Below are 23,721 nucleotides of genomic sequence, written 5' to 3'. Positions count from 1 at the left end.
TTCCACTCTTCAACCAGCCTCTCTTTTTGTTAAGAGAAAGCACCTTATAAGACTCGAGGAATAGTGAACTTCGCTATTGCTTAAAATGATCTGTAAGAAAGACGACGGCAAAACGTGGAGCGTGAATGTGGGGGCACGTTTTCTTTCGCCCAACAACACTTTTTACCAGTGAGGAGACTGGCCAAAGGCACAGAGGGACAGTCAAGGGGCCTGTCCTCGGCTGAGCTGTGTCTGGTGCCCGGCCCCGAACAGGGTGCCCTGAGCACCACTCCGAGTGACCCCTGAGCACAGAGCCAGGAGTACGCCTTGAGGACTACCAAGTGTGGCCCAGAAACAAGGAAGGAAGAAGTCTGGACACCCAAGCTCAAGCGCACCAGTTCGGGGTCTTCTCTAGAGACGCCTAATCTTCTTCCCCTACGTCTGAGTGGCTGAAAATCCCATCCTGAAGGCCCTCAGAGTTATTTCTCTCGACTCTGTCCCTGGGTGAAAAGGAAAAATGAATGATGAGAAAATTCCACTCTCTTAGCCACCATTATCCTCCATCCCTTACCAATCGCTGTCAGTAACTCTAGGTCGAGTCTAATATTCAAAGATCTCCCCCAACACACACACACACACACACACACACACACACACATACACACATGTACGTACACACACACACACACACACACACTTTCTCTCTCCAAAAATCACTGGGATACACACAGATGAAAATACATAACACCAAATTTTATTGAGTTTGAAGGAACATCAAAATTTCTAATACTGAATCCAATCCCATTAAATTGAAAGCAATTACTGCTTCCAATTTAATAAGAATGGATTAAATTAGGTTTCTGATTCAATAGGATTGTAGCATCCATGTCAGGAAAAGTGATAGTATGAGGGTCTTACCCAAGACACATCAGGTCGAGCTTCCCAGACAGGAACCTGTGAGAAAACTCCAGGGACTGTCTCTGTCTGTCTGTCTGTCTGTCTGTCTGTGTCTCTCTCCTCTCTTTCACAAATACACACACACGTTTTAACCTTCAGAATCTACTTGTCTTGTATTTTCGTCCATGAAGAATAGAATTACATCAATACATTATATTCAAATATATCTCTTAACTTGGTTCACAAAAAAAACTCAATTTTTTCAGTGTGTGCCAGATACGGCATTCGGTGTGTTTAACTACTGAACACCTGCTACATTTAATCTTCGGAAAGGACGAGCACTGTCGCCTCCGTGAAGAGGAAGCCTGGGTCACAGAGACGATGCCATCACCATCGTTTGCCCGACGTCACACTCCGAACCCATGACACCAGCTGCTCCTACTGTCTAGCCTCAACCCCGACACCCCTCAGGCTCCAGAGGGTGGCGGCGCCGGAAGGAAGTCCCCCAAGGAAGTCCCCTGTGACGGGCGGGAGCCGCGAAGCAGGCACAGGCCTGAGAGGGGAACTGGACGAGGGGAATCAAACCACAGGGGCAGCGGTCACTGCAGAGTCGGGACCCTCCAGTGGCTTCCAACCCTCGACCCGCAAGTGTGTCTCAGGCCCAAGCCCAATGGTGTCGTGGAGAGTCCTTATCACCCCCCCAAATAAATGGGAGGGAAGGGGACTGGGCCGCAGCTGGCAGTGCTCAGGGCTCACTCTTGGCTCTGTGCTCAGGGCTCACTCCTGGCAGGGGAGCCTAATGGGACACCAGGGGTGGAACAGGGGTCAGCCACATGCACGACCACTGCCGTAACCCCTGATGCGCTCTCTCTCTCTCTCTCTCTCTCTCTCTCTCTCTCTCTCTCTCTCTGTATCTCTCCCTGCCTGTTTCTCTGTCTCTCGCTGGCTCTCCCCCCATCTAAAACTACAAAGCCCTCTATTTACCCATTCATAAGATAAACGTGAAATCCATATGTTGACCCAAAAATCCTTGCTACCTTTTAAATTTGAGTAGCAATCACGTTAAGCAGGACGGGGGGGGGGGGGGGGGGCAGGGAAGAGAGCGAGGGGGCCCAGATGCCAAGGCTCTCTGACTCTGTCGCTTACCCCCGTTATCTGTGACTGAGATCCCTCCTGTTCGACCTAACACACGTTACTGTTCTGACGGTTAGTGAGTTACCCGGGTGCAGCCCGTGTGAAGGTTCATTTCCCAGTGGGCTGGTATAAGTGATGTCATGCTCCAGGTGTGAACAAGCGTGTGTCCTCAGACACAAAGCGTCCCGCCCTAGGGTGCTCCTACAGACAAGAGGCCGTCAGCACCCCCTGGGGAGGGCTCGGGGAGCAGGAAGGACAGGAAGGAGGGGAAGGAGACACTCCATACTTCACCTCTGACCTCCAGTGCACACTCTACAGGCCGACGGCTACCTGAGCAGGGCCCAGCTGCCTCTGAGAAACACGCTAATATGCTCAATTACTACCACTGTGCTGCCAAAAAGGGTTTAAGTGGTAAGGCATAAAAAAAGTTAACTGAATTAATTCTATTATTTCATTAGAATACTTCTAACATGAAATCCCCTTTTCCCACACAATAGTGAGATTGCAGCGATCAGGCAATGTCACACTGCCATCTACTGGCCAACAGCGAGAACGCACACGTCGCGGCTACGCCAGCCAGGCCAAGTGTCACTCACGCAGGAGTCAGCATCACAAAAGGGTCTTTTCAAAAAAAAAAAAAGAAACAGAAAAATCATAGCTAATAATTTAAAAACAAAAGGGGGAAATACACAACTAAGTATCCAGTGGCAATTTATCACTGTCCAATTTTCTTTTTAAAAAAATGTATCTGCTTAAACACAGGTTATTTCTAAGTATCCGAAACACATTTTCTACTGCCGGAGCGACACAAGGACAGGTAAGGTACTTGCCCTGCACACAACCGACTCGGACTTGATCCCCGGGATCCCAAATGGTCCCCCAGCACCGCCAGGAGTCATTTCTGAGTCCAGAGCTAGGAGTAACCCCTGTGCAACGCTGGGGTTAAAAAAAAAAAAAAAAAGACATTTTCTAAAATCTGAGAGAGCAGGGACCAGACTGTACAGGGGTCCCGGCTCTGGCCTTACACGCTGCTGGCACCAGTTCAATCCTGCGCCAGACATAACCCAAACACAGGTGGGAGATCTCTGAGGCAAAGCCAGGAATAGCTCGGGAGCCCTACAAACGCGGAACGCAAAATATAATGGGGAGGGTGTTTGTCCTGCACACGGCCAACCCAGGTTCAATTCCCAGCATCCCATTTGGTCCCCCCGAGCACCACCAGGAGTAATTCCTGAGTGTAGAAAAACAGGAGTATCCCCTGAGCATCACCACGTGGGACCCCAAAACAAAACAACAACAAAAAACTTAACTAATTAATTAACAAAATAAAAAATCTCAACAGGCAAAGTGAATCATTAAACAATTCAGCAAATTGTCGAATTTCTGAAAGTCGATGGATCTATGTTGATCTGCCTCATAACAATTACAAAATATTAAACGCAGGAAACATTTTCAACCGTTCCAGACCAGAACACCAGCAACTGGTATTGAAAGAAAAATAATAATCTTAACAACCATTTACACTCGACAGTAGTTCGTTCACAAGAACGGATCCAATTACAAAGTGAGTGGAAATAATACTCTTCAAATACTAAATACTATGAGAATATAAAAAGACGTTTAAGAGCCAAAACAATAACACAGCAAGGAGGGTGTTTGCCTTGTATGCAACCGACCTGGGTTCGATCCCCGGCATCCCATATGGTCCCCCAAGCTCAACACACAGCTCACACCACACTGCAAACACTACCAAAATATTACATTTCCATCCGAAGTTGAAATATCAAGAGTTTAAGCCCCCAAAAATTTTTAATACAAGTCAGCAGTCTTTATCCTGCTTCTTGCCAGGTCAAAGCTAGATAGAAGCTAGCAGTGAGTACGGATATTACCGTTTTCCAGACTGTAACATGGAAGCAACTGCACGAATCGATGGAAGCAGGAGGACGCGGAGGCAGAGCTGGAAGGCAAGTTCGAAGGCCTGCGTGGAGAGTTCCAGAACTCCAGCAGAGACTCTCGGTGGGGACACTGAGGCAAAGGGGCGAGGAGGCAGGTAGCAGGGACAAGGAGGAAGGGTTTTCTGCTGGTTCACGTGAAAAGTGTGCAGAGATTTCCAGGGAGGCGCTAAGTGATTTCTTTTTGTCTGAAAGGAGGGCGTGTTGGCCAAAGAATTTGGGGATCCTCTGGATAAAGGTTCAAGATGCAGAAAAGGAGCTGGAGTGAGAGTATTACAGCGGGGAGAGCGTTTGCCTTGCACATGGCCTCGATCCCTGGCATCCCATAAGGCCCCCTGAGCACTGCCAGGAGTGATTCCCGAGTGCAGAGCCAGGAGCAACCCTGAACATCACTGTGTGTGACCCAAAAAGCCAAAAAATCATAAAAACAAGATGCAGAGAAAAATGTCCTATCTGAGCCCACAGGAGGTGACTTTGCATTTATGCTTCAGGAAGTCGGGGTGAACCAGGAAGCTCAGCGACAACTGCCACCCCCAAGTAAAGAAACCACTCACGGCCGGACTCAAGACACCCCAAGGGATGGGCGAAGACAGTCTCCCACCACTCATCGGATAGAGGGTTGGTACCCTGGATGCTTAAAACACTAGTAGAATTCTACCAAGAAAAAGAAATAATCAAAAATGGGAGGAAGAGATGAACAGAAACCTACTTAAAGAAGACAGGCAGGTGGTCACAGGTATACGGAAAAAATACTACTACTGGCTCTCAGAAATGATGAAGGCCCCAGAGTGATAGCACAGCAGGTAGGGCCTTTGCCTTGCATGCTGCCGACCCAGGTTCAATCCCTGGCATCCCATACGGTCCCCCGAGCACCACCAGGAGTCATTCCTGAGTGCAGAGCCAGAGTAACCCCTGAGCATTGCCGGGTGTGGACCAAAAAGCAAAAGAAAGAAATGATGAAACCACGCGCTGTGCTGCTGGATGGATGTGGAGGATCAGGCCGTGTGAAGCTCGTCAGGAGAGTGAGTGACACTCAGGGATAACTCTCAGACCCGAGATGGCGAGAAACAAGAAGGAAACAACCAGTGCCCAAAGGCAAGGGAGACAGGGAGCTGGTCTTCAGCAGGAAGCTGGCCATCGCCCAGGCTGTGGGGACACTGGGACAATGGTGCAGGCAAGTGGAAAATGTAGGGCTGGAGTGTTTTTGCACAAAATCCTACCACTACACAGTATTATAAATCACAGTGCCTAAAATACAATTCAATTTTTTAGATAGATATATATATATATATATATACACACACACATATACACACACACACTGTAGCACTGTCGTCCCATTGCTCATCGGTTTGCTCAAACGGGCACCAGTAATATCTCCATGGTGAGACTTATTGTTACTGTTTTTGGCATTTCAAATACACCATGGGTACTTGCAGGCTCTGCTGTGCGGGCGGGATATTCTTGGTAGCTTGCCAAGCTCTCCGAGAGGGACAGAGGAATCGAAACTGGGTCAGCTACGTGCAAGGCAAACGCCCTACCCGCTGTGCTATCACTCCAGCCCATATGTGTATATGTGTGTCTGTGTGTCTGTGTGTATATATATAAAATACGGCAGAGCCTAGCAAGCTGCCATGGCGTATTCGATATGCCACAAACAGTAACAAGTCTCACAATGGAGACATTACTGGTGCCCACTCAAGCAAATCGATGAACAATGGGATGACAGAGATAGATAGATAGGTAGATAGATAGATAGATAGATAGATAGATAGATAGATAGATAGATAGATAGACAGACAGACAGACAGATCAGCCTTTGGGAAGCTGCAGGAAGCAGCAAAGCCCAGATGCCCTGTTTGTCGGCACTTCCATGCTCCGTATTAGCTGAGGGACCCCGTGTCCTCCTCCCCCTGTATCTCATTTCAACTCTGCAGCAACCTCATGCCCAAGTGCTTTCATCTGATCCCTGCAATAACCCGTGTGAAATGCCTCACACACTAGTAAGCTTTTAACCGACTCAGCTTCCACTCCTGCAAAGTGTGCTGAAATTCCAATTTCACTCAGAACTAGCCAGCTCCAAATACAGGCTCGCCCAGAAAGTCTATACCATTGATTTTTTCATTCAGCTGTAATTTGGAAAGCTAGGGGACTACGGCTTTGGCAGCTTCCCACAGAATTGATCTACTTCTCATCTTATTATCTTTTATTATATAGGTAAACGCAAAGGATTAATGTGAAAATGTCACAGAGGAAGGAAGGAAGGAAGGAAGGAAGGAAGGAAGGAAGGAAGGAAGGAAGGAAGGAAGGAAGGAAGGAAGGAAGGAAGGAAGGAAGGAAGGAAGGAAAGAGGAAGGAAGGAAGGAAGGAAGGAAGGAAGGAAGGAAGGAAGGAAGGAAGGAAGGAAGGAAGGAAGGAAGGAAGGAAAGAGGGAGGAAGGAAGGAAGGAAGGAAGGAAGGAAGGAAGGAAGGAAGGAAGGAAGGAAGGAAGGAAGGAAGGAAGGAAGGAAGGAAGGAAAGAGGGAGGAAGGAAGGAAGGAAGGAAGGAAGGAAGGAAGGAAGGAAGGAAGGAAGGAAGGAAGGAAGGAAGGAAGGAAGGAAGGAAGGAAAGAAGGAAGGAGGGAAGGAAGGAAGGAAGTGCTCCTTCTTATGCTAAAAAGTTTTATGTGCACTCAAATTTTAATCATGTATAGGTCCCAAGCCTCTGCGTTCGAACAAAAAGCATAGCTTAAAGTCCTTAAAAGTCCACTTATCATATATGTGCTCCTAGAATATATTCCTACAGACATTTCCATATATCAATTTAATATAGCCCTCTGATCTGTCTTAAAATATAACCGTACCTCAAAATAAATGCCAAGACTAGAAAAATAGGCTGGTAGCCATTCAATTATAACGCTACCTCTTCTAACAAAGTATTACCACAAAGCAAACAGATATTTTATTCCTTTATATTTAAAAGATTGTTTTATTCTGACTTCACATGACAAAGCATGTCTTCAGCACTAATTATAACACAGGCTCTACTTAGCCTATACTTAAAATATAAAGGATATATTCAGGGCTTGGCCATGTACGAAGATAACTAAGATTTACCATACACACAAAGGCCTCTCCTTCCTTGCCCCCAAATAACAAACTTCCGTTCTGGGGGGAATCCGTGTCTAGCTCAACGTCAGGTAACCTTCAGGCCGGGCCTCCTGGCACGAGGCCCATAGGCCGCACCATGCTCAGAGAGCACCTGCCGCGTGAATACATGATCCATAAAGGCACAGAGAGACGACGGAGCGCCGGAACGGCCCAGCAACTTGGAAATGATCTCCCTGAAACCACGGGCGCCCGAGCTCGAGCCCGCTCTCACGGAGGCAGGCTTCGCACGGTATTCCCATAACCCGTTATCCTGTGCGTTCGTGCGCCAGAACCCGCAAGGGCACTGGGCGTGACGTTTCCAGGGACTGACGACAAAGTCAGGTGGACAGCCGTGCGCCGGGGCGAGTTCCCGGGAGTGCCTTTCCCCAGCTCCACCCACCGAGGGCCCCGAGAGGCACCCGCCCCTCACAGCGGCAGCAGGCACACCCGGGCGGAACCATCACCCTCCCTGGGCCAAGGATCAGGGCTCCTTGGGGAAGGGGGTGCTTCCAAGGCTGGGGAGGGGGAAACGCTTGTCAGAACATCTCGTGGTGCCTGGAAGAAAGTGCTCCCCTGTGGGGCTGGAGCGATAGCACAGCGAGTAGGGCGTTTGCCTTGCACTCGGGCAACCCGGTCGATTCCCAGCATCCCATATGGTACCCTGGCACTGCCAGGGGTAATTCCTGAGTGCAGAGCCAGGAGTGACCCTGTGCATCATCAGGTGTGAAAAAGAGAGAGAGAAAGAAAGAAAGAAAGAAAGAAAGAAAGAAAGAAAGAAAGAAAGAAAGAAAGAAAGAAAGAAAGAAAGAAAGAAAGAAAGAAAGAAAGAAAGAAAGAAAGAAAGAAAGAAAGAAAGAAAGAAAGAAAGAAAGAAAGAAAGAAAGAAAGAGCTCCCCCCAGTCGGGGCACAGCGCACAGGCGAGCCTGAATGAGGTCCGATGCCAACGTGAGAACACGCCGAACACCCAAATAATGACGGGCTGGGCAATACCCTGCAGAACAACGGGAAGACCCCCGAGTCCTTCCTGGCAGAGAGAAGGCAGCGGGTGAGGAGGGGCTGCTCTCTACCGGGTCGGGCCCACCGGCTGGGGCGCAGGCGAGGCTGGACCCTCAGCCCCGAGAGGTACCCAGAGCACCCCCAGGGGTGGCCCCAAACACGGCATCGGGCTCAGCAGCACCCGGTGTCGTCCAAAAGCAAACCAAACCCCAGGGAAAGCCCCCCGGGCAGGGGGTGAACCGATCAGACACCAGTTAGTGAGGCGGGAGGGGCAGACGCGGGCGCCTGTTACCCCAGGGAGAAGACCAGGCCCCTGGCACGGGGGAGGCGGGCGGCGAAGGTGAACGCACACGGGACAAACACGCCGGCCTCCAGGAGCCCAGACGGGCCACTGAGGGGAGACCGGACCATTTCCCCTCCGGAAGGGACAGACCGGACAAACCGCAGCGGCGGGGCGTGCTACAACATCACTGACTGGTTATTTCCCGGGGGTTATTTCCCAAGGTCAGAAGCCGCAGGGAAGACTGGGCCGCTGCCACAGACTGGAGAGAGACTAAGGAGACGTTACAGATGGGTGTGAGCGAGAGCCTGGACAACGCTCCGGAACAGAAAAAAGATGGGAGTGGCCAGAACGACAGCGGGTAGGGTGCTTGCCTTGCACAAGCCGATCCGGGTTCGATTCCCTGCCCCCCTCCCTCCCCACCCATACAGTCCCCTGAGCCCCACCAGGCGTGGTCCGTGGGTGCAGAGCCAGGAGTCAGCCCGGAGCAGAGCCAAGCGGGACCCAAACACCACAAAAAGGAAAAGGATGTGACCAGGAAAAGAGCGACCCTCCGAGATCAGAAGCTCGTGGCACCATCACAGCCCTGACGACTGCGGACACCGCAGCTGTGCAGGCCCCAAGCGGAGGGCAGGCTAGGAGAGAGACACAGAAACGCGACACTCCCTCTCCTCGCCTATAGATCTAACCTCGTGCCTAAATAGCACGAAGAAGCGGAAGGACCCACAGCAATCTGGGCAACGGGAGGACGGCCCTCGTGATGCTCGGCCTTGAACTCACCCCTAGTCACGCTGTAACCGCTGCATCTGTCCGGGCAGGAGAGGGCCCGAGGGGAGAGGCACTGGCCTTGCACGCAGCCAGCCCGGCTGAGTCCGGGGACCACGGCGTCCCCACGGCATCGCCGAGGAGAGCCCTGGAGCTCTACAGGTGTGGGCCTGGAAGGCCCTGAGCACTGCACTGGGGGCCCAGGGAAACACATCCCAGGTCCTGGCATTAAACAGTCGGCCCAGCTGGACATGAGTCACTGGGAGGGACCGACAGGCCCCCCCCGAGCACTGCCTGCAAGTCCCCCAAAATAAGTGAACTGAAAATATATACACAGTGCTCCAAAACACTCGGCTCTGAACAATTTCATCAACGCGGTATAGATCGTCTTACCTGTTATTTTATATCCGTAAGCAGCTAGTTGGCCGGCCATGTACTCTCCGTCCGAATTATTATGAGAACAGCCCCAGGTTCGGATCCAAATCTTCTGTATCCCTGGAATTGTGCTATTAAACAGTCATAGAAGGGGAAAAAAAAAGAGTTAAGTCGCATTAAAGGCTTTTCACAGTAAATAGTGGATGATTTCTGAATGTTATTGTTATTATTATTATTATTATTATTATTATTATTATTATTATTATTATTACTATTATTAGGCTGGAGCAATAGCACAGCGGGTAGGGCGTTTGCCTTGCACGCGGACGACCTGGGTTCAATTCCTCCACCCCTCTCGGAGAGCCCGGCAAGCTACCGAGAGTATCCCGCCCGCACGGCAGAGCCTGTCAAGCTACCTGTGGCGTATTCGATATGCCAAAAACAGTAACAACAAGTCTCACAACGGAGACGTTACTGGTGCCCATTCGAGCGGATTGATGAGCAATGGGATGACAGTGACAGTGACTGTGATTATTATTATTATGCAAAAGCATATACTCACTGTTCATTAAATGCACCAACTTAAACCACAATCTGCTGTTACGCTGAAAGTCTAAAATCAAGATGAAACCACCACAGAATTCCGAGGAATCCGGGCTATGGGGGAGCTCGTGCATCCCGGGATGCTGAACCCCGACAAAAGCATCTCCTGGGCGGGTTGAATGGGTCCCCCACGTGCCAGCGAAGCTGGTGGCTAGGGGAACGCACAGGTGAGCGTGTGGGGCTGCAGCAAGGACGCGCCTTTCCGTGGCCGCCCGCACTTCATCCGACCCCTGGCCTCTCGCCACTCAAACTCTAGGCCCAGGAGACCTGCATGCTCCCTCACCCGAGACCCCCACTGCACTGACCCCCCAGGAGTGAGCGGGTTTCCCAGGGGACCCCCAGGCAAAGCAGATCCCTGCCACGCTGCCCCGGGCCTGAGCCCCCCTTTCTAGGGAAGGAAACTGAGTTTTCAGCCCCCAGGACCCCATCTACAGCCGGGAAGGCCCCCAACCCAAGCATCTCAGGCAAAAATATTCTTTTTTTTATTAGTGAATCACCATGGGGTACAGTTACAGATTTACAAACTTTCATGCTTGCGTTTCAGTCATACAATGATCGAGTACCCATCCCTCCACCAGTGCCCATTCTCCAAAATCAATGATCCCAGTACCCCTCCCACCACCCTCACCCCTCCCCCCCACCCCGCCTCTGTGGCAGGGCATTTTCTTTTGTTCTCTCTCCTTTTGGGTGCTGAGTTTGCACTAGAGGCACTGAGTGGCCATTGTGTTCATCTATAGTCTACATTCGGTCACATCTCCCAACCCAAGCTGGTCCTCCAACACCCTTGACTTGGTGCTCCCTTCTCTATCTGAGCTGCCTTTTCGCCCAGCACTTGAGGCCGGCTTCCAAGCCCTGGAGTAAAGCTCCTGGTCCTTATCTCTACTATTCTTGGGTGTTATTCTCCCATTCTGTTACCTTATAGTCCACAGATGAGTGCAATCCGCCTATGTCTCTCCCTCTCTTTCTGACGCATTTCACTTAACTGTGTAGGATGACATTGATTTGTCCTTTCTCCCTTGCTACAGGGAGCTTGGGTTTTTCAGGTGATACCCATCACAGTGCTCCTGAAGCACCTCCATTCCTGTGTTTATTGGAATGTAGCTCTAAACATTTTAGGACAACATTGGTATGTCCTGTTCCCCTTGCCACAGGAAGCTTAAGTTTACCACAGTGCTCCTGGGGCACTTCCATTCCACTGTGTTTATCTGTAAACTCTTCTCTATGCTCTCTTCCCCAACCAGGTAATCAGCTTTTTCCCCTAATCAGACTGTTCATTTGTAAGGTCAGATCCTTCCAGAACACCGAACTTGTAAGTTAATATTGCCTTTCTCCTCTCTTTATGTCTTTTGAATAGTTTACTTTAAGGTAATGTTCCTTTTGGGGCTGGAGCGATAGCACAGCGAGTAGGGCGTTTGTCTTGCACATGGCTGATCCGGGTTCAATTCCCAGCATCCCATATGGTCCACTGAACACCGCCAGGAGTAATTCCTGAGTGCAGAGCCAGGAGTATCCCCTCAGCATCGCCAGATGTGACCCAAAGAGAAAAAATAATAATAACTTAAAAAATAATAATAAATAAAGCAATGTCCTTTTTGTATAGACACAGGACAGGAAGACAGTTAATATTACGCTTTTGTAACTTGGGATTTAATTGGCTTCGAATATTATTCATTCCCGGGCATCTGCTTTCTCGACTTAAGCCTCAGTTGCCCTTAGTTCCTAGCACCCCAAAAGCAGGGTCCCAACGAGGGACTGAATGGATCCAGGGCAAGCTGTGAGCTACCCTGGCATCAAAATGAGCCAGGCCAAAGCGCCACGATTCTTAGCTATAAGTTAAGAGCTTGATCATGGACAAATGCTGTCATGAGCCAAAAGCAACAACAACACTAGAACCGCTAGGGACAGGAAAGACTAATCTGGCCTGAGCACTGTAGTCTGAGATCGAGATGACCCCAGGAGAGCAAGTTATAAGTGTGTCCATACAAAAGGACTAACATTAGGAATATATGCTTGCTGGACTAAGGAGAGGAGAAACACACCCATATTTGCCTTTAGGCCAGCCTTCTTGCTGGATAAGAATCTGCCCTGGAAGGAGCTTCTCCCGAGGGAAGGACCTTACACCCGCTGATTGCATGATGATACCCACATGTGAGGGGGCTAGCGGGGAGAAGCAGAGGGGGGGGGGAAGAGAGAGAGAGAGGGAGAGAGAGGAAGAGAGAGCGAGCGAGAGAAAGAGAGAGAGAGAGAGAGAGAGACAGAGAGAGAAGTGAATGGAGATGAGACTGGAATAAACAGCAATTGAGACCAACTAGCCTGGCTCCATTCCTCCCTTCGCCTGTCCACCGCCATCCACCTCCCCGGGGTGGGGGAAGCGGCGTGAGACTACCGAATACGGGCGTCAGGAGAGAGAGAGAGCACTGCGGCCCCCGTTTTGTGATTACACATCTGGCATCCCTGGGCGGGCACAAACCTCCAACCGGTGCGCAACTAAATGTAAGAACAGCGTTCGGTAGACCCCCACTCTAGAAAAGTTTAGTAGGACAACAGGATTTTGTGGTGCGGTGAATTAGAACACTAGCCGTACGCCCCCACTAAGATGGGACAAAAAACAGTGCCTCGTGAAGCACTTTCAAAATCTTTCGCGCCAAACTGAACACGACAAGTTCTTTATTGAATTGACTAAGCATTTTGCACAGAGAACTGGGTATCGTATTTCTTAAGACCAACTCCGGTCCTGCCTAAAAACTGTCTACAAATTTCATCCCTGGTTTCCAGAGACGGGTACTTTGGAGCCTAAGGTTTGGGAAAAGATTAAGGATAATGTCTTGAGGGGATTTAAAGGAGGGGCTGGAATCCCCCAACAATTCTAGGTAACTTGGCAAATTGTTAACTCCATTCTTAAGGCTTCGGAAGTTACCTCCGAGGAGGAGGATGTTAGGTATACTACGGGAGGCTTTCCTCAGGAGTTCAGAGGATCTTAAATATAAGGGTGAAGTAAACAAACTTCCTACTACGGAGAGAGCCTTACCCTTCGTCCCTCCCACACCCAAGCCTAGAAAGAAGCCCGATGCTCAATGCTTGGCTACTCCCGTACCCAAGCCCCGAAAACAGCTGAAGGCGTTTCCAGTGCAGACACGTTCTCAGAGCAAAAATCGCTATGCCACTGATGAATTAACCTTCTCTACTGATGTTAAGCCAGAGAAACCCTCACCTCCCCTGTATGACTCCACTTCCAGTGAATCAGAGGAAAGTGATGGGTATGATGAGCCAGCTACCACTTCCTCAGATTCTGAGTCTGAGAGCGGCTTGGTAGATGCTTCTCACAGGAGCTGCTGCCCCTCAGCCAAGTGGCCTCCAGGCTGCTCAGGACACGCTCCCGATAGAAGCTTACAGCTGAGACCTCTCAACCATAAATGGTCAATCCCACCCAGACCCCATGAGCTCCGTCTCTTTTTTTCCCATCCAGCTGGAGGAAAATCAGTCTCCATCTTATGAAGGGTTAAGAATGGATTCACTCAGTACTTTCAAAAAGGCCTGCGCCTCGTACGGACCCACATCTCCGTACTGTAAGGAGTATCTTACAGGCTGGAGTAAAAAGGGTCATTGGGTACCTCAAGATTTTCACGTGGTTGCTAAGGCGTGCTTAAGCCCGTCTCAGTATATGCAGTGGAGGATGTGGTTCAGTGATGAGGCCAAGGCAAAACTACAGAGCCTAGGCCATGCTGGATGAAAATTTTCAGGGATTAAGTTGACTTGAGATGTTAATAGGTGAAGAGAAATGGCACCACCCTAAAAAGCAAGTCACCTTGCCTCATGCTGTTTTTGCTGTCTGTGACGCCACCTTGTGGGCCTGGGAGAAGACTGATGCAGATGCTGAATTTAAAGGAAGCTACACAAAGGTTCAGGAGCCTCAGAACCTTATGCAGACTTGATAGGAGGTTGATGGAAGCCATTGAAAGGCAGGTGAAGGGTAAGGAAACTCAGGAGCTTCGGTCCAAACAATTGGCCTTTGATCATGCTAACGAGGATTGCCAGGCCATCCTGCGCCCCATTAAGGAGAAGGAGGACATTATGGGGTACTTGAAGGCATGTCGGAATGTGGGTTCTGTCAAACATCAGGCCCGTATTAATGCTATTGAGGCCTCTGCCATACAGAGGCAAGATCAGGGCAAATGTTTTAACTGTGGGAGATCAGGCCACTTCCATAAGGACTGCAGGGCACCTCCCAACCGTGCCACTGTGAGAACGCCACCTGGACCTTGTCCACGATGCCACTAGGGAAACCATTGGGCCAAGACTGTCCCTCCAATCTTGGCGTGGCTGGTGACTCCAATTCGGGAAACCTACGGTGGGGCCAGCCCCAGGCCCCGCAAAACCAGGAGTCGTTCCCAGCTGCAGCCATTTTCCCCAGTGTGGAGCTTCAGAGCTCCAGTCAGTAGATTCACTGCAACCAGCCACGGCAGGGAGCACTGCCTTGGACATTGCCTGCCCTGACACAGTTACCTTCTCTCCCACCTAGAGTCCCTACAGATTAAAATCTGATGCAAAGGGACAAAATGTGAACCCCCAGGTAGAAAGGGGCTTTGCTCAAGTGAACCTTGTAAGCAGCACATCAGGTTTTCATGGTTGTCTGGAGGATTCCCTGACGGTCAAGGTGAAGCGTCTCCAATCCCGACTCCGTTCCTCATGGAGCACACCCAGAGGCTCACCGACAAGCCGCTGAGATCAGGGAACAGGAAGCTACCCCGTGTAAGGGATACAGGGAGCGGAGCGGAGTGCTGTACCTAATGGGCAACAGGTTTTGAGCCAGGATAAAAGCAAGGAACTGTGGAATCCAAGAGTTGTGTCTATTGGTGAATTTGCGCTGGTAAAGCGAGCAGAACGTTGTGTGAAAGGGCCCAGCTACCCCGAGAGCCCCCAGTCAGGCCAGAGGTGGAGAAAGCCTTGTCTAGTTTCTAGTCGATTCCCAACACCATCTGCCAGAGACTCAGTCTGGACAACTGACTCAGGTGTTTTATCAGAACCTGTGGTGATGTGCTAGTTCCAAAGGTGATTCAAAGACTCAGGCTGGCACGGTTTTATTCAGGGGGAAGTGAACTTCCACTTCTAGTTCACGAGAAGCCAGCTCCGGGAAAAGGGTTTGAGGGCCAGTGGGTATGTAGTTATTCTCCCACTCGGCAACTGATTATTGACCAGGAGGCAGAGACGCCTCATTCCTGGGTGCTCACCCACTCAGCCATCCCGGACGCCGAGTGAGGGACAGGAGGCACTGTCACTGGGATACTTCTGCTTGTGTGTGTGTGGGGGTGTGAAGCAGGTTATTTCTGATATCAGGAAAGAGCTTCCAATGAAGGCTGTAACTCACCACATTCGTTTCTTCACTCGCCCAAGTGCCAGGGCCGGCTAATATCATCTCAGCCTCAGTTTATGTTGTTGGTTTCTTCCCTGGTATTGTGACTGTGTCTCTAAATTCATCAAATACTATAGTTCAACAACTGCTTCAGCAGCTACAAGCTGTTTTATAAAAGTGCTCTGAACTTGTTTTTATCACTCATATCAGATCTCATTTTGGTCTTCCTGGACCTATGACTTGAGCAGTTTTTTGGGTTTTTTTGAAGAAAAAAAAAAAAAAGAAGGTATGTCCCGTTTGACTCCTTGTCCTTGACATTGTTTTCTTTGAATTTTTTTGAATTTACCTCAAGGGGAGCCATGTACAGCAGCTGAAAAGCATTTTCAGGAAGGTGTACAGTCTCAGGAAATTATTAGCTCTCCTATTTGGATTAAAATTAACAAAAACTGGGTAGCAGGGAGACTCCTCATTCGAGGAAAAGGCTATATTTTTCTTTCAACAGATAACCCCACCAAGGAACTTTGGGTCCCATTGCATTTGTCAGGAGCCCAATTCATCCGCCTGCTTCAACTTTCAGACCTTTGCAGTCTTACAACCCTCCAAATTCCAGCCCCGAGCCATCACCAAGCTGATTTCAGCGGGAAGCCACAAGGAATCAGAGGAGGAGCCAGCATCAGGGGGCCTGCAGCAAAGGCCTCCAGCTCCTCTGACATATCATGAGGTCACATTCCTTATACCCCTCTTTTATAGGCTGTGGATTGGACAATGCCTGGACCCTGTATTTTGGATTAACAATTCCTTCCTTTTACCCTCTCCTTGGAATTCACAGGTGCCTCAGTTTCCGGAGGAGGAAGGAATGACTTTTAATAAGAACACCGTTTCATTTCTCCCTAGGATAACTGCTTGTGTCGGAGTTCCCTGTCTTATTCTCTACCCCCAGGCATGGAGATGCTCGAAGAAACCTCTGATAACTTTAAAAAAGTGTTTTTCCATACATAAGCTAGGTTGCACATACATGACTGCCAGTGAACCTGACCAGAGAATGGCTGCATTCCTCCGCTTAAGGACTCCTGAAAGAAGCTGTGATGCTCCTGTTCCAGTGCTCCCTGCCTGATCCAGTGCTTCATGAAGTTCATCGTACTCCTGTAGCTGCTCCCCTGGGACTCACTGCTGTGACCACTACTGCTCTACTGCTGCTGTTGCAGAAACAACTCTTCAAATTTTAATGCAGACACTTCATTTCTTCAAAATGTGACTAAATGACTCTGATCACCAATGGACAGTGCAGGACAATTGGACAATCTTACTTCTGTATACAATATACTTCCCCAACCAGTTAATCAGCTGTTTCCCCTAATCAGACCCTGTTAATTTGTAAGGTCAGATCCTTCTAGGATGCTGAACCTGTATTGTAAGTTAATATTGCCTTTCTCCTCCCTTTATGTCTTTTGAATAGTTTAAAGTAATGTTCTTGGGGGCCGGAGGGATAGCACAGCAGGTAGGCCGTTTGCCTTGCACGCGGCCGATCCAGGTTCGATCCCTGGCATGCCATATGGTCCCCCAAGCATTGCCAGGAGTAATTCCTGAGTGCAAAGCCAGGAGTAACCCCCTGAGCATCACTGGGTGTGACCCAAAGAGCAAAAAAATAAAGTAATGTTCTTTTTTGTATAGACACAAGAAGACAGTATTATGCTTTTATAACTTGGGATTTAATTGGCTTCGAATATTATTCATTCCCGGGCATCTGCTTTCTCGACTTAAGCCTCAGTTGCCCTTAGTTCCTAGCACCCCGAAAGCAGGGTCCCAATTAGGGACTGAATGCAAGCTGTGAGCTACCCTGGCATCAAAATGGGCCAGGCCAAAGTGCCACGATTCTCAACTATAAGTTAGGAGCTTGATCATGGACAAATGCTGTCATGAGCCAAAAGCAACGACGACACTAGGACCCTGCTAGGGACAGGAAAGACTAGTCTGGCCTGAGCACTGTAGTCTGAGATCGAGATGACCCTAGGAGAGCAATTTATAAGTGTGTCCATACAAAATGACTAACATTAGGAATGTATGCTTGCTGGACTAAGGAGAGGAGAAACACACCCATATTTGCCTTTAGGCCAGCCTTCTTGCTGGATAAGAATCTGTCCTGAAAGGAGCTTCTCCCGAGGGAAGGACCTTACACCCGCTGATTGTATGATGACACCTATGTGTAAGCCCCACTCTGGCTAGGGGATTTATCTAGACTGTAAGAGGGGGCTGGGGGGAGAAGCAGAGAGAGAGAGGAAGAGAGAGAGCCAGGAGTGGATGGAGATGAGATTGGAATAAACAGCAATTGAGACCAACTAGCCTGGCTCTCATTGGTTCCTTCGCCTGTCCATCGCCATCGACCCTCCCCAGGGTGGGGGAAGTGGCGTGAGACTACAGAACATGGGGCAGCGGGAAAGATAAAGCTCCAATGCCCGTTTTTGTGATTAAACAACATGATACTTTCCATGTTGATCCATTTATATGCAAATTTCATGACTTCATCTTTTTTGTTTTTGTTTTCTGCTTTTTGGTGGTCACACCGGTGATGCACAGGGGTTACTCCTGGCTCATGCACTCAGGAATTACTCCTGGCAGTGCTCGGGGGACCATATAGGATGCTGGGAATCGAACCTGGGTCGGCTGCATGCAAGGCAAACACCCTACCCACTGTGCTATTGCTCCAGTCCCAGACTTCATCTTTTCTAACAGCTGCATAGTATTCCACTGTGTAGATGTACCAAAGTTTCTTTAGCCAGTCATCTGTTCTTGGGCACTCGGGTTTTTTCCAGATTTTGGCTATTGTAAACAGTGCAGCAATGAACATACAAGTGCAGATGTCATTTCTACTATACCTTTTTTAGGCAAAAAAATATTCTAAACCAAAAAGATCACCTTTTTCCTGGGACTGCCTTCTAAATTCAGCCCAGGTCAAATCCTAGAATGGTGCAAATGTGCAAATAACAACAGTAATGGAAAAAAAATCCCGTGTACACACAGACTTCAACGCACTGATTCTATCTTTATTCATAACTTGTGAATATAAAGACTAATCAAAATGAAAAACCGGCACCTGCGAAATTGGTTTGGTTTGGTTGAGGGTTTGTTTTGGGGCCACACCCAGTGATGCTCGAGGTTACTCCTGGCTCTGAACAGGAATCACTGCTGGTGGGCTCAGAGGGCCCTATGGGGTAGCTGAGATCAAACTCAGTCAGACACGTACAAGGCAAGCGTCCTACCCACTATACCATCGCGTCAGCCCCATACATTTTCAGGAAGAAAAACTTGAGTTGCCATAAATTCATAATGGCAATTACCATTCTTCAGGAACTCTGACAATCTTCAGTCTTTAAAATATAAGCAAATTTAAAGATTTTTATATTTTTAAATCTCAGTGTTGTAAGCAAAATAATCAAGTATACTAAAGCTTTTAACAATTTACCACATTAAAAAAATAAATAAATAAATAAATAAATAAATTTTAAAGAATTAAAAAACAATTTACTAGAAAAACAAATAGAAGCATATTAGAAGTAGACAATAACATTATCCTTTCTGGCTAGATTATATTAGAATTTCACTAAACTAGAGACCGAGTACAGGGCAAACAGTACGATAATATATTTATGCCTAATGGCTCCAGCTGATTGATAAGAATTCATAAGCTTGCTAAGAAAAATCCGATGCTCAAAACATCACTGTCTCAAAAAACAACAAATTCCAAGGGCCGGAAAGAGAGCACAGGGATGAAGGAGCTTGACTGGCATGCAGCCCACCCAGTTTGATGGCTGGCCCCGCCTCTGGCCGGCCACGATCACTGCCAAGGACCACATCTGAACAGAGCTAAGTACAGCCCCTGGGGGGTGGAGTGACAGCACAGCAGGGAGGGCGTTTGCCTTGCAGGCGGCCGAGCCAGGTTTGATTCCCAGCATCCCATAGGGTCCCCCAGCACGCCAGGATTAATCCGCCGGGTGTGACCCAAAAAGAAAAAAAAAGAACAGCCCCTGGGCACCTCTGCACGTGACCCAGAAACCAAACCAGGCGGACAAATTCCAGCCACATTTTCAATTAGGAAGTAACACTGACTGACGTGCCAGAGCACTATCAAAGCAGTCCTGAGGGCTGGCAAAGGTGGCGTGCCAGCGGTGCCCAGAGCTGGCCCTGCCCTCTCGCAACTTCGTACCCTCTCCACCGACAACGTGGCTTCGCTTACAGTCCACATATTGCCTCTCAAAACGTCAAAGGTTTGGCCTGGAGTGATAGCGCAGCGGGTAGGGCGTTTGCCTTGCATGTGGCCGACCCGGGTTCCATCTCGAACCAGGTTCAATCTCCAGCATCCCACGTAGTCCCCCAAGCACTGCCAGGAGTAATTCCTGAGCGCAGAGCCAGGAATAACCCCTGAGCATCACTGGGTGTGGCCCAAAAAGAAAAAAAAAAATTCAAAGGTTTATATTTGGGGGCTGGGGGAACACACCCATCGGTGCTCAGGGGTTAGTCCCAGCTCAGAAGTTGGGGTCTCTCCTAGCAGTGCTCAGGGGCCAGGAGGTGCTGGGGACCCAACCCAGGATGCCTACATGCAAACAGTGCACTCCCTGAAGCTGTCTTGTTTGCTTGTTCGCTTGTTTTGAGTCACACCCTTGGTGCTAGGTGATGCCAGGGGCGGGGCTCACTCCCGGTGGTACTGGTGATGCTCGGCTTACTCCGGACTCTGCGCTCAGGGAACACTCCTGTCAGGTGCTCAAGGGACCAGGTGGGGCACTGAGGACAGAACCCAGGTCCGCTGCTGCAAGGCAAGCACCCTATTCCCTGCACTGTCTCCGGCCCCCTGCAGCTGTCTTTCCAAGCCCGAGGTTGGAAGACGTTTGAAAGAGACATTATGGACATCCCCACAGCCCTGGAAAGGCAGATGCTGCCCCGGTATGAAATGACATCTAGTTTTCAAAAAAAGGTCACCTGTCACTTGGAGGGCTGTCCTGCTCTTCCGTGTACTTCTCCTGGTTGCGCCTTCGCACCTTTGGGACAACTTGCTTTCTTGCATAATGTCTGTCTTGTGGCTTGGAATCTTCTTGTGTCACGATATCTTCTATGTCGTGCAGGAGTTTATCACAGGATGCGGAAGGCATCTTCTATCACACACACACACACACACACACACAAACAACAACAAAAAAAAAGCACAGAGCTCTGAATTCCTAGAAAAAAGTTCCATGTCGCTTCATTTAGGAACTACTCTTGCCCAGCTTGAATTTTATTGTATTTGTTTGGGGGTCACCCTGTGGCGCTCGGGGGTTTCTACTGGCTCTGCGCTCAGGGATCACTCCTGATGGTGCTCGGGGGACCCTATGGGGTGCCGGAGATCAAACCTGGGTCAGCTGTGGGCCAGTACAACACCCTACCCCGCTGTATTATTTCTCAGTCCCCAGCTGGGATTTTAAAGCCTGGAGATTTAACTTCAAGTTTAGAGATTAGACAGACTCACAGGAGAGAAACAATCAGACAAATTCTATCGTCAATGGGAACATTCCAAGATCCAATTGGGACTATGGGGGGAGGGGTTTCCAAGCAATTACTAAGGAATCCAAGAGGCCTGTTCTGGCCACGTGCCCTGAGCACTGACCTGGGAGTACTGGGAGTGGCCCTAAAAGTCAGCTGATGTGCTCCCCCAAAAAATAATGAAACAAAGTTATCATCATCACCATCCCCCAAAAAAGTTTACAGAATAAGTAAATATATTTCATTTCATTTATTCATTTGGTTTTGGTCTTTTGGGTCACAGCGGGGGATGCTCAGGGGTTACTCCTGGCTCTGCACTCAGGAATCACTCCGGGTAGTGCTTGGGACCATATGGGATGCCGGGAATGGAACTCCTACAAGGCAATCCCCCTGGGTGCTGCACTATCATTCCCCCATACCCAATGGCACAGAATCCACTGAAGGGAAACAAGTATCAGAAGAGAGAGGGGTGGGATCAGCGAGCCCGCTCCCCTTTAGGGTGCCAGGAGGGTGAGGGGGCTCCGGGAGGCAGCAGCTGCGCAAGCCAGTGAGCCTCCTGTGTGTCCACCTAAACAAAGGAAGCAGATTTAGGGGTCAACAGTCAGGTGGGGCCTGCAAAGGCCGAGCAAGTGTGGATGCCTCCACCCGGAGCAGAGTCAGGACAGCAGGAAAAAAGGCTGAGCCTCTGATTTTAGAAAAGCGCCCTCCAGAGAGGGCAGGACACTCGCTTGGATAGCTGCTCCCACCACTACTGCAGCCTCACCGTGAGAACAAACAGCGCAGTGTCTAAGGGCAGCCAAAGGAACCAGCGCGTGCCCTGGGGTGGGGTGGGGGGATTAAGGGGCAACAGGAAAAACGGCAATTCACTGGAAAAGGAGCCAAGTCCAGGGGTTCAGGCTCTCCGCCTTGCGAGTGGCGGACCTGGGAGACTAAGACGCTTGTCCTGTCCTGCATCCCAGAGACCCATATTGGAATCCCTGGGATTCCGCCCACCCCCCAGCACAACCCCACACACACACACCAGCAACACCCCAGCACAGCCACACAGCACCCCCAAAGCCCCCACACATACACCCAGCACAGCCACACATACACACACACACCCCAGCACAGCCACACACACACACACACACACACACACACCAGCGATCCAAAGGAAATAAATGACTACCTTGATTACTCTGCAACTGGTCTCAGATCCTCTTGAGGAGTCTGGAAATTTCCAAAAAAAAAAAAAGAAGAAACAGATTTAGACATGCTCACTGGGTGGGGGGGGGGGGGGGGGGGGTGAACCACTGGAGCGATAGCACAGTGGGTAGGGCATTTGCCTGGCACCTAGCCCACCAGGGTTCAATTCCCAGCATCCCATATGGTCCCCTGAGCACCGCCAGGGCTAATTCCTGAGTGCAGAGCCAGGAGTAACCCCTGTGCATAGTCAGGTATGACGCTAAAAAAAAAAAAAAAAAAAAAGACATGCTCCCAAGTTCACACACCATCTATGGACCGCCTTGGACACACCCCCCTGCCCCCCTTCCAAGGGCCCGATCCTCCTCTGCACAGTGCAGGAGGCGCCCCACTAGGGCCCAGCTCCGCCTGCGAAAGACCAGGAGCCTTGGCGGGGGCCCTACCACCCCCCGCCCATCACTAGGGACACACCTGAGTGCAACCTGGACACTGGGTCATGCCAGGCTACCAAAGAGGCTGGAGGCGGGTGGAGGGCGGGGAGTGGGGGGACACGGGTGGGTAAGCGCATGCCCGCACCCCCTCCACCCTGGAGACCCCCGTCGCCCTGCGTCCGGCAGGGGGGCACAGGGTGAGGAGTTTAAACTTGAAACAAGCTGGACAAGCGCTTCCTCCCGCCGGGTCAGCACCAGAGCCCCGGGCCCGCTGGCCAGCCCGGGTCAGAGCCCGCCTGGCCCCTCGCCGCACACGGGAGGTTCGACCCGAGCCCCCCAGCCCCCCGCAGCCCCCACGATGCCCGCTGGGGACCGCGCGACCTCCCCACCCGCTGCCCAGTGCCCAGTGCCCATTCCCCCCGCCCCCCCGGGAAAGTGACCGGCACGGCCCGGGCGAGCCTGCCAGCAGGACAACGACCCCGCTCGGCCGCCCCCGCGCCGCCCGCCCGCCCGCCGCCCCGGCCCCGAGTCGGGAACTAACACGCCAGCCCAGCCGCCGGGACGCCGCGCGCCGCTCTCCGGAAACGCCGGGTGCCTCACATGGGGCGCGCCATGACACTCCCGGCCCGCCGCGCTGCTCCGCGCATGCCCGGCGACGGCGGCCCGCGGAGGCCAAACTACAGCAACGCGCGAGCGCGCGCGTGTTCCTCTCGCTTGAGAGGCTAGTGATTATTGTTGCATAAGGGGGGGTTGTTGCTGTTTGTTGTTGTTGTTGTTGTTGTTTGTTGTTATTGTTGCAAAAGCAGAAATAAAATCGCAAGGCCTTGGTTTCTCAGAAGCACTTATATTTATTATTTATAATAATTTATATATTTATGTATCTGGTATGTATGAATTATTAATGATTCCTTATATAATAATTGTGTTAATACCTAATGGTTGTTAATGATTTGTATATTTTATTATTATTATTATTATTATTATTATTATTATTATTATTATTATTATTATTAGCCCATAGCAGGTCCTGGCAAGCTACCCATGGCACATTTGATATGCCAAAAATAGTAACAACAAGTCTCACCATGGAGAGGTTACTGTTGCCCGCTTAAGCAAATCGATGAACAACAGAC

General features: G+C 50.1%; 1 protein-coding gene across 2 annotated transcripts in view; it reads right to left on the bottom strand.

Annotated features, from left to right (window-relative positions):
• CDKAL1 (CDK5 regulatory subunit associated protein 1 like 1) overlaps positions 1-23,240 on the bottom strand; it is a 658,282-nt gene extending 635,042 nt beyond the window's left edge. The window contains exons 1-4 of one of the 2 annotated variants that reach the window (XM_055128799.1): positions 23,130-23,240; positions 22,144-22,184; positions 20,433-20,605; positions 9,527-9,639 (exon numbers count right to left, since the gene is read on the bottom strand). In XM_055128799.1, the coding sequence (XP_054984774.1) occupies positions 9,527-9,639; positions 20,433-20,602 (283 nt within the window). In that variant the 5' untranslated portion in view covers positions 20,603-20,605; positions 22,144-22,184; positions 23,130-23,240. The remainder of the gene's footprint in view (positions 1-9,526; positions 9,640-20,432; positions 20,606-22,143; positions 22,185-23,129) is intronic. The other variant, XM_055128800.1, reaches the window with a different exon arrangement.
• Positions 23,241-23,721: the final 481 nt, after the last annotated feature.

Source organism: Sorex araneus, chromosome 2 (assembly GCF_027595985.1).
Source record: "Sorex araneus isolate mSorAra2 chromosome 2, mSorAra2.pri, whole genome shotgun sequence".
In the NCBI taxonomy this organism is placed as follows: domain Eukaryota; kingdom Metazoa; phylum Chordata; class Mammalia; order Eulipotyphla; family Soricidae; genus Sorex; species Sorex araneus.
The sequence above is the reverse complement of the archived record's forward strand: the minus strand, read 5'-3'. Positions and strand labels throughout refer to the sequence as shown.